The sequence below is a fragment of the Monosiga brevicollis genome, genomic scaffold, assembly GCF_000002865.3.
Source record: "Monosiga brevicollis MX1 MONBRscaffold_24 genomic scaffold, whole genome shotgun sequence".
Classification (NCBI taxonomy): domain Eukaryota; class Choanoflagellata; order Craspedida; family Salpingoecidae; genus Monosiga; species Monosiga brevicollis.
In genome coordinates, this window is record NW_001865061.1 from 192,934 (window position 1) to 202,770 (window position 9,837).

Sequence of the window (9,837 nt, forward strand, 5' to 3'; positions counted from 1 at the left end):
GCGGCCCGCGCCACGGCCAAGGTTTGATTTTTCATTTTTTTACCGCTCGTAGATCAACGCCCGTTGAAAGTCCCTTGACAAGCAGCTGCACACACCCCTCACCTGATATCCCGCAGACCTTGGACGAAAAAACCCTTGCCCTCTACTGCATGGTTCTGGATGCTACGGCGCAGCCCAAGGCGCTGCTCGAGCTTCTGGATCGCGACACCCGTGAGCTTCCTGATCCCACTCTTCACATCGGATGCTTCAACCTCCTTGGACAAACTCTCATGAGCCCGCCTTCTGCTTTGGGCTTCTCGTGTAGGTGCGGAGCTGGGCAATGGACAACTCTTGCCGCGAGGTCGAGACCGTGTTGGCAAGCTGATGGCGTGCGTGATGGCTTCCCAAGTCTAATGTGACCCGTGTTCTCCCTTGAACCATGTCGCCAGCTTGCTTGCATTCACACCCCAAGCTTTGTTTTATCACCCATAGCGCCCTCAAGGGTAGCCAGCAACACGCCCAGCTCAATGCTGTGGCTCAGGAAAACTTGGCAGCCCTGTACGATTTAAATCACGCCCTCCGCCCGCCCTCATCTTTCGGGCTACCGCCTTTTGCCCTTCGGCAGCCCTCATTGGCACTCGCTGACCCATTTATCCCTGCTAGGCCCGATGACTGGGTGTCTTATCTGCACTATCTCGACTCGGCCTTTGCGCTCGCGGAGCCTGCTGCCTCGGCCGGTGATGCCACTGATGACACCGCCGACGAGGCATCCTACCATAGTTCTGAATTTAAGCCACACACGCAGTTTGCTGATGTTCAGGCTCACCTCGAGAAGCTGGCCCGTCAGGAATTTGCCAAGGTCAGTTGTTATCATCGTCATTGCCATGGCCAGATGCAGTTGCAATTCCGCTTCACCTGGCTCCCTGCTGTCGCGCGTTGCTGCTGCAGCTGCAACTTGCCATGTGTCATTGCAAAGTGCATCATATTTGTGCCTTGCAATGCCTCATCTCTCCCATTGTGTCCGATTGTGCAGTCTGGTCCTTGTCGTGGGCCCTTTCTGGCTCTTCTCGAGTTTCACCAGCGCCGTGGCAATCCTTGGACCGGTGCGCTCACGACATGACTGTCTTGAGTCCATGTGCTCCAGCCGCTCTGCTGGCGTTGCCAGTTGGGTCTTCTTACTTGATGGCGCTGTGTGACATGATAGATGTCGAGCCAGTTCTGGAACAATATCTCGAAAAGTTTGGCTCCAAGCTCTGCTGCTTTCCGGATCTGCAATCTTACTTGGACCGCCTGTTGGATAGCGGTCATACCGCGCAGGTATGGGGTTTGCCTATATATTTGGATTTTGACTGGCGTAAAATCACTGTGGTCTGACCCCACCTGGCTCGGGCTTGCCGACATGCTAGTTTTTGGCGACAGTGGCCAGCTCGCTGCAGGCAGCAGAGGCACGACAGGAATCGAGCGTACGTGGCGAGCGACAGGACTCTCGTGCCTGTGCCTTTGTGCTTGCCGGTCTAACGGTCTAACATTGCCGGGGGGGGGGCTGGGGTTGTAGGTCAAACTGGCGCTGCGCCGCGGTCAAGAACGCATGTTCCAGCGTTATTGCAGCTCACTTGCCAGTACGGAGGAGCAGTTCTCATCCCTGACGGCCGAGTACATTGAGACGCTCCCGCTTGGAGCCGATCTTCAGTCTACAGAACTCCAATACGCCGATACGTTTGCTCTCTTGGCCGCGCACGTCGCCCTGGATCTCTTCGCTGCCCAAGGTCTGGCTTTTGCGTGCGCACCCTCCTACTATCTTGCCCGCCTTGGTGGTTGGCTCAGTCTCATACACATCAACCCTGGCAGGCGAGCACACAACGTTGCTTCGGGCCGTGCACTTGCTGGAGTTTGCGCTCACCAAATCCTCAGCGTCGTCTCAGCTGCGGCTGTGCCTTGTGCGCATCTACTTGTTGCTGGGTTCGTCAGCTTGCCACCCCCTTTGCGCCAAGTCTTTGAATTTTTGAGCTGCGTCGTTGGCTCACCCGACTCATCTGATCGCATGCACTTGTAGGTGCGGGCGCATCGGCGTTGACACATTGGCGCATGCTCGACATCAAGTCCATTCAGCACGATTCGATTGGGTACGGGTCTGGGTCTGGGCTGCTGGTCGTCAAAATGCCCCTTGTCACGTCAGCCATTCACAAATTTGATTGGAAACGCACACAGATATCTCATGTTGGAGACTTTGCCCCGTATTGGCGGCTGCGAGCAAGCACTGGGGCTGGCCAACGAGGGCCTTCGCTTTCTCAGTGGTGGTTGGTCGTTCTCCAATCGTTTCCCACAACCATTTTTTTTTTTTTTTCTGTTTGGTCTTGAAATATGTTGCCTCCTCATCTCATTTGTGGCGTTTGCGCAGCGGAAGCGTCAGCTCAAGAGGCTCTGACGCGGGCCTTCCAGCACAACACCTTCCCCATGATTGAGGAATTTTATCACATGCTGGTATGTAACTGAATTGTAAAGAGTTTTCAATGTGGTTGCCGATTTCTCTTACAATCGGCATGGATCGCGCAAATCCGTGGCTGCTTGGAACCCGCAGCACAAGCTGTCAAAATCAACAATGGCGACAAGCTCGACCTGCGATGCCCTTCGCATCCATTTCATGACCAATGCCAAAGTACGTGCTTGTAGCTCTGGTTTTGGGAAGAAGGCCTGAGTGATTGGCGGGCATGTGGCGCTGGGTGCTAAGCATGCAGGGATGGGTTTTACTTGCTGATCAGACATTCTGCGGCTTTAGACGTTGACAGAGATGCAATCGGGGTTCGACTTGGTTGTCGAAGACATGCCCAGTGACGAGGTGCTGGCATCCAACGGCCTTGCAGACAACCGCCAGTTTGAGGTGATGGACGACTTTGTCCGTTCGACTCGGTACGGTGTGCGCAGCGTAGTCAAAAGGATGAGTCGCTTTGACGTGTGGCTTCTTCTTGCCGAGGACCGGTTTAGGAAGGGAGATCATAATTTCTCTTTTTTTTTATTTTTTTTTATTTTTTTTTATTTTATTTTATTTATTTATTTATTTTTTTTGCGGGATGTAGATCGGTTGATGCCGCGTACGTCAAGGAGCTCAATGCGCGTTATTTGCGATTCCGGTGTCGATTGCTGCGTGTCCTGGAGCGTACCGTGGATGATAATGTGGACAATTTTGCCGAGGACATGACTGCTTTGGTGGCTGATCTGGCCCAGGGTGAGCGCCCAGAGGGAAAACGGGACGCATTCGAGCTATGGTTTTGTGTTGTGCTTATATTCTGTGCACACTTGTGATTGCGACAGTTGACCAGCATCAAGCGTCATTGGCAGCAGCCGCGACCAGCGAGTTTGTTTATCCTTTCACGGTGCGCCCCTACTTCCTGCCCGCTGCTTCGTGGCGTCCCGTGTGCGAGCAGGGTGCAGACCGCTCTCTTGTATCAAGGTGGCAGGTGCCTTCGTCTTTCTTTCCTCATCCATGTCGTGCTGCGTGTTTTGTACGTTTTGCGGGGACTTGTGACAGGCGTTGGGGGCACTGCGACCGCGGGGCGTGTTCTTGCATGCTGACACCGTGCAGATGTGGCATTCGTTCTTGACGACGGCAAACCTCGTGTTGCAGGCCGTGTACGACATGCCCGAGAGTGGTTGCAAAGGTATGCAATTCCTACTGAATCCCGGCACCCTGCAGAACAGGAAATCGGAGCTGTCGGCTGCCACGACACTCGCAGGCATCTCACCAAATACTTTTGTGGTTTTGCCTGCGATAGGGGATGCGCTCACTGAGCTGGTGTCTCGCGTGGGCGATGCAGCGCGCGCCTTGAGCCAGGGCTATGAAGCGGTAGCAAAGCAGCTAAATCAGCGTCTAGCTGCTTTGGAAGCGGCAACGCTTCCCTCATCGGCAGATCTGGAGGTTGCTGTGGATTCCGCCGAGGTTTGTGGACTAGCATGAATGCACCTTGTGTCTCAGGTCCGACGGCACGCGCTCACCGATGTGGGCTGCAGATCTTGGCTAGCTATCGCTTGATCGTGCTGCGGATCTTGAAGCGCTTGGAACTGCCCGAGTCAGTGCCTAAGCCACGACGCAAGACGGTGAGTTAGCCGGGAGTCGACTCTTGATTGTGGTCAAAACCAGCTTGTGAACGACTGACACGGCACGCTTGTCGTCTTGTAGGTCACTGCTGTGCGCGAGGCAGTCACAACGGCAATCGCGACGACGGTGGATCTGCTGGTCGAGCTTCGCGACAAGGCGGCTAACATTAACGTATGTGCGCCAAGCCGCGTTCTTTAGAAGGGTGTGTAGGGTCCTCCTGACGTGGACCCTGGGATCTTGTTGTTTAGAAAACCTGGTTGTCGACGCGGTCGGAGCAAACCTTTGAGGTGCAGCTCCCGGGTCTGACAGAGGGTCCTCAATGGCAAACCTCGATGATCCGAGCCATCTACGCGTCCATCCACAACATTTGCAACGGTGCGTCACAAACTGCTGCTTGCTCTTTGCTAGCTATCGACCACTCGACTCGTTCATTGGCATGTAAACTGGGTGTTTATTTTTGTTTTTTGTTTTTTGTTTTGTTTTTGTGTTCTTTGGGGGTGGGGGGGGGGTTCTTCTATCCTTTTGCAGCTACGACCTCGGTTGCTGCATCGCTGGACGCCTAAAGCAAGATATCTACGATTCCCTTTGCCAGACGCTCAAGAGGACTTTTGGGAAAGAGTGTTTCTTTTTCGAACACAATTCAGAATACCCCGAATCCACAAAACATCTTCCTTCATCATCACCATCGAGACAGTAGCACGTGCAGTTTATGAACATCGACATGTCCAAATCACAGAAAAGACATGACACTGTGGGTGATGACCGAGCGCAAGTCGGATACGCCGCGGTCACTGGATCCAAAAAGTCATCCCGAGTCAATGACTGCCACCAGAGAGCGCGCGCCAAGATTGGCCTTCGCGACATCAATGAGTAAGTGTGATATTAATCACACCTTATATAGTCCATGCCCCTAATTATAGAGTTGCCTTTGGTTGAGGCTACACCTCTGCCTCAAATATCGTGCTCTGACAGCATCTTTATTTATTGTCAGATCGATCATAATCTCTGTTTTAGCTATATTTTATCACGTCAGCTCTTGACCGACACGACAAACTCTCTCAATTTGCTGCAGACAATGCTCATTCTCTGGCTTTGCAACACGACTCGAACACAACCTCTAGAGAAGGAACCTGAAATGCCAAATTTGGCTCTTCCATCAAACGTCTTACTTTAGGAGTCGGGTTCGTTCCTCCCATACTGACGATGCAAGCAGTCATGACGATACGCGTAAGACCGAGCGTTGCCGCGTTGGCACCCCCGAGGGCGAGGCTGAGCGGCAGAGCTGCACAACTCGTCTACCTGTCTCATTTTGCATGACTAGCTTCCCCGCCTCTATCTCGTTTATTCCTCTCTCGCCCCTGCCCCCGCGTCCACTTCTGAAGTTGTCCCGTCGCCGTCTCGGGTGCGCGGGGTGGCTTTTCCCAACTCATTTTTCTCAAGACTGCACTGGGGCCCTTCATTTTCGCTCTGTCACTGGCCATCATGACCAAGCAGACCACAACGACCATTCCCGCCTCGGGCGTGCCCGAGGCTCCGCCGTTACCGAATCAAACACGCACCGCTGTCCTCAAGACACCACAGCGACCCGCAACGGCGCCACTCACATCCTCCAACGACTCGGCCAGCGTCTTTGCTTTGGCCGCACAGGTGGCTCGCAGTCGGCGTCAGACGCGCGAGGCACGCCGAGCCTCCATGCTGCGCAAGAAGCGGCGTCCCGCCTGCCTCTGCCACGCCGACGGTGTTTGGTCAGCAGATGCCATCAGCAGCACGTCTTGCTCGAGCGACACGGACAGTGACAGCGACACGTGCTCCGACTCTGAATCCAACGTCGATGCTACATCCATCCTCAGTTTTGCGCTACAGCATGACATCTTCAGCGACGCGTGGGAGCCGCCCAAATGCTGTTCTTGTACCGCTGCCGGTTCCGACTCGGCCGACTCGGCCGCAGCAGCCACAGCTAGCGCAGCTGAGCACCAGCTTTCATGTTTGGTCTGCTTTGAAGACATTGCTGCTGGCTCCTCGACCCTTCATTACACCTGCCAACACGGACACACCGTCTGCTCGGGGTGTCTGACCCGCTGCCTCGGCGTGCGCGCTGAGGATAACAATCACTTTGTCAACCCTTTTCAGTGTCCTGGCCACTGCCAAGAGTCCATTCCCATTACCACAGTGCGGAAAGCCGTCCATGCACGTGACTTTGACAAGCTGCAGGATCTGCACACGCGCTTTCTCAACCCGTCCACTACGAGTTGCCCGGCGTGTCACGTCGCCGTTGACGTGGGAGCAGCCTTCCCGGCTCTGGAATGTCCCTCCTGCCATCTCAGCTTTTGCGCTTATCACGGTGAGTGAAAATGAAGATGTTGAGACCATTGTCTCGTCTGGGTTGCATGGGCACGAGGAGCCATTTCAACACCTGCAGACGCTGACAACCCCTCGTTGTCTTCCTGGCTTGTTTTTCAATCTAGGCTTGGATCATGCTGGCGCGCCGTGCCGACCTCCACGCGAATCACTGGTGGCACGACTGCGCACCAAGATTTGGCTCTGGCGCACCACCCGCAAGTGCCCCAATTGCTTGAATCGCATCGAGAAGAATGGCGGTTGCCCTCACATGACCTGCCGTTGTGGCTACGAAATGTGCTGGAACTGCGGCGGCGCCTACTATCGTTATGGCCGAAGTGGCCATGACCAACAGCTGTTCCCCAAGCTGAGCGAGCTCAAATTCCAGTGTAACTCGGCAAAAATGTGGAGCCTGCGCGTGCTTGCTGTGCTGGGCATTGTTCCAGTGGGAGCCGTTTATCTCAGTGGCAAATACCTGGTCGTTTATCCCCTCCTTTGTGTCACCGTGGGAGGTCTTGTTTCTCTGCGCGCCGTCCGCCGACGTTTGCACCGTCGCGCACTGCGACGTGAGCACGCAGCCCGAGCTCGAGGGGTGCGTCCCGGACATGCTTTGCTTGCAGTGTGCATTTGACATGCAGCCTGACCGTCACTCCCGACTGTTTGGCACCCACGCTCTCACTCATCATTGTTATCGCTTTGAGCGTGTAGGACGCTGCTCAAGTATGCCAACAAATGCGCGAGTACGAACGGGCGCATGGCTCCATCAGTGAGCAGCACCTTCAGCCCTGCCTCACTTGTGAGGGGCGCACCCATTGCGCTCATCCTGTTGTTGACTCGGCCAACTTTTGCACCGCCTGCAACCACTTTCTTGGCACTGCCAACGAGGTATGTTGGCATCATGTGGACACATGGCAAATGTGCCTTCAACTTTGACATTGATGGGCTGCGCCAGCTCAGCTCATGCCTGCCTTTGGTATCGCCGCCAACACAGCGCTGCTTTCATTATTTTGGTACTGGCCAAGTTTGTCAGTTTTGCCATCGTCACCAGGATCATGTTGCCCATCCTGATGAAGGGGAGGAAGAGGCAAGCGCAATCGAGGGGGATTCCGTCAGTTCGAGCTCTGATAGGAGCTGGCTTGGCCAGCCCAGCTTGTCATCTGCCCCGGCAGAGGCCATGGCCGCTTTGCAACGCCGCAACAGCATCTGAGTCGCCCCGAGTAATGCGTTCTGGCCGCAAGTCGTGCACAACTTGCATTTGATGATTTAAACGTGAATGATTATATTATTGTTATGACCAAGTGCCATATCCAATCCTGCCCATGATATGATAATCGTACAGCTGAACCTTGTCGTTGAAATGAATAATTGACACCCGAATTGACACGCCCAATGCGATATTGCGATTGAGACTTGGTGGGGCACACTTGGAGGCGGTCTTCCAGACCGGACTACATCATTCGTCTAGCCGTTGCTTTCATCTAGCTTGCTCACAGCGCGTCGATTATGAAGGTCATGGCCGATACGCCCAGCGCTCGAGAATGGCACTGCCCACCACCGAGGGAAGGCGATTGTCCGAGAACGCGCGCAAGTTGATTGTGAGCACCTCGGCTGGCCAAGGCAACTCAAGGCCCGAGTTTGGGAAGAGCGGAGAACTGCTAGAGGGCACACTGCCGTCCATAGTATATCGGATCGCTGCCAAAGGATCCGAGCTGGTGGCATTGGTCAACATCAGCACGGTTGGGTCGGTACTTGTCATGGGTGGAGCAAATACCTCGAGATGCGGGGTAGCAGCCAGTGGGAATTGGGCGGTGACAGTATTGTTGGTTCGGAGCACTTTTGAGCTGCAGTTGGGCTGTCCCTCGAGGATGGCGGGAACCCCATTGGTGCAGGTCTGAAAAACGTTGTCCCGTAATTGGCCGGATGGCTGGGCGCCGCCAGGGCACACAAAGACAACGCCGGCGCGATCGCCGCGCACAGCCTCACAACCGGCTTGAACAAAGGCATTACCACCAAGTGTGAAGTTTTGAGCCGTGGTTCCATGGCCAAAGATCATGACGCCAGAGGCAAACGGTTGATAGAACAAGTTGTTTAGAACTTGAACACCAACCGAGGCAACTTCAAAGTCGATGCCGCAGCCGTCGGGGCTGCCTTCGTACTCACCGCGTCGAACAAACACATTGTTGCTGATGACGGTGGACCCGTGGACTGGACCAAGCATGATGTCTGTCGTGCCATGCAAGAACATGCGTTGGGGCTGGTCGTAGCTAAAGACATTGCCATCCACGAGTGAGTTTTCGCCCCGCACAATGACGCAATTGCCGCCACAATGGTGGAGGGTGTTGGCTTGGAGGACAAGGTTGACAAGGCCGACGTTTACGGTGTCGAAAAAGGCATCGATGCGATTGGCGGCGTTGTGCTGGATGGTGGCGTTGTAGACGGTCGCGACGGCCATGGAGGAGAAGTCGATCGTGCGGCTCCAGAAGCCAGACTGTGGGTTGTAGGCGTCGGGGGGAACCTGGTGATCGCGAAAGTAGTTGTTTTGTACGAGAAAGTCTGATCGCACGATATTTGCCCCAAACAAAAAGTGAATGGCCGTCGAGCATCTATGGGGGGAGCGCGCGCAAGGGAGATGAGAGGGTGGACGAGAAGATCAGGCATGTGTGGAGATGTACGGGGATGAGATTACACACAATCCAGCCACGCACCCGCCAAAGTGCAGGTTTTCGACGGTAATGTTGCCGCAGTTGACAAAGGTCAGACAGTAGGTCAGATTGAGAAAGCTAGTGGCGTGTTCAATGACCGGGCGATGAAGAGAAGCGTTGCCGTAGTCCCACACGTGAATGCCCGTGAGGTTGTCCACCTGAAGCGTCTCATCGTGCCAGACGTCACCACGTCGGAGGCGAACGGCGTCATGATCCTGCAACCTGCTCGATGCAGCGGCCAGGGTCTTCAGCGGATGGCTCGCATCTGTTCCCGGGCTGGCGTCATCTCCCAGGCTGGCGCTCACAAAGTACGTTGCCTGACCCGCGACGGGTAAAACCAGGTGCAACAGCACAAGACTCACGACAAGACCAACAGACCCTACCGACGTTGCCAACCATCGCCCGCCCAGCCCAGGTCCCGTTGATCCTGCCATCTGCACCGATCCCAGCACGTAAGCTCAGTTCAGATCTATGCTCGTAAAAGTAATAATAAAATAAAAATCATAAAATTTAATGAAAATGCGCGAAAGACATAAAAAATTCGCGTGTGTGTGTGTGTGTTGTGTGTGTGTGTGTGTGTGTGTGTGTGTGTGTGTGTGTGTGTGTGTGTGTGTGTGTGTGTGTGTGTGTGTGTGTGTGTGTGTGTGTGTGTGTGTGTGTGTGTGTGTGTGTGTGTGTGTGTGTGTGTGTGTGTGTGTGTGTGTGTGTGTGTGTGTGTGTGTGTGG

At 54.6% G+C, this 9,837-nt stretch overlaps 3 protein-coding genes across 3 annotated transcripts in view; 2 read left to right on the forward strand and 1 right to left on the reverse strand.

The window, feature by feature from the left end:
• The window catches only part of MONBRDRAFT_28150 (uncharacterized protein), a gene marked incomplete at both ends in the record, with an annotated part of 7,996 nt that extends 956 nt beyond the window's left edge, over positions 1-7,040 (forward strand). The window contains 24 exons of the mRNA XM_001748551.1: positions 117-210; positions 305-368; positions 472-537; positions 643-838; positions 1,013-1,082; positions 1,184-1,296; positions 1,386-1,442; positions 1,535-1,745; positions 1,804-1,938; positions 2,033-2,102; positions 2,188-2,276; positions 2,378-2,460; positions 2,558-2,635; positions 2,756-2,886; positions 3,054-3,202; positions 3,289-3,350; positions 3,602-3,635; positions 3,750-3,913; positions 3,985-4,071; positions 4,154-4,243; positions 4,321-4,447; positions 4,840-4,942; positions 5,455-6,413; positions 6,538-7,040. Of these exons, the coding sequence (XP_001748603.1) occupies positions 117-210; positions 305-368; positions 472-537; positions 643-838; positions 1,013-1,082; positions 1,184-1,296; positions 1,386-1,442; positions 1,535-1,745; positions 1,804-1,938; positions 2,033-2,102; positions 2,188-2,276; positions 2,378-2,460; positions 2,558-2,635; positions 2,756-2,886; positions 3,054-3,202; positions 3,289-3,350; positions 3,602-3,635; positions 3,750-3,913; positions 3,985-4,071; positions 4,154-4,243; positions 4,321-4,447; positions 4,840-4,942; positions 5,455-6,413; positions 6,538-7,040 (3,735 nt within the window). The remainder of the gene's footprint in view (positions 1-116; positions 211-304; positions 369-471; positions 538-642; positions 839-1,012; positions 1,083-1,183; positions 1,297-1,385; positions 1,443-1,534; positions 1,746-1,803; positions 1,939-2,032; positions 2,103-2,187; positions 2,277-2,377; positions 2,461-2,557; positions 2,636-2,755; positions 2,887-3,053; positions 3,203-3,288; positions 3,351-3,601; positions 3,636-3,749; positions 3,914-3,984; positions 4,072-4,153; positions 4,244-4,320; positions 4,448-4,839; positions 4,943-5,454; positions 6,414-6,537) is intronic.
• Positions 7,041-7,919: 879 nt separating this feature from the next.
• Positions 7,920-9,322, reverse strand: MONBRDRAFT_28151 (uncharacterized protein; the record flags this gene model as incomplete). Its single annotated transcript, XM_001748623.1, has 3 exons — positions 7,920-9,012; positions 9,115-9,189; positions 9,270-9,322. 3 exons carry the CDS (start codon positions 9,320-9,322, stop codon positions 7,920-7,922), a joined length of 1,221 nt encoding a protein of 406 aa, XP_001748675.1.
• Positions 9,323-9,630: 308 nt separating this feature from the next.
• Positions 9,631-9,837, forward strand: part of MONBRDRAFT_28152 (uncharacterized protein) — a gene marked incomplete at both ends in the record, with an annotated part of 2,266 nt that continues 2,059 nt past the window's right edge. Inside the window, one exon of the mRNA XM_001748552.1 lies at positions 9,631-9,829. Coding sequence (XP_001748604.1) covers positions 9,631-9,829 — 199 coding nt within the window. The remainder of the gene's footprint in view (positions 9,830-9,837) is intronic.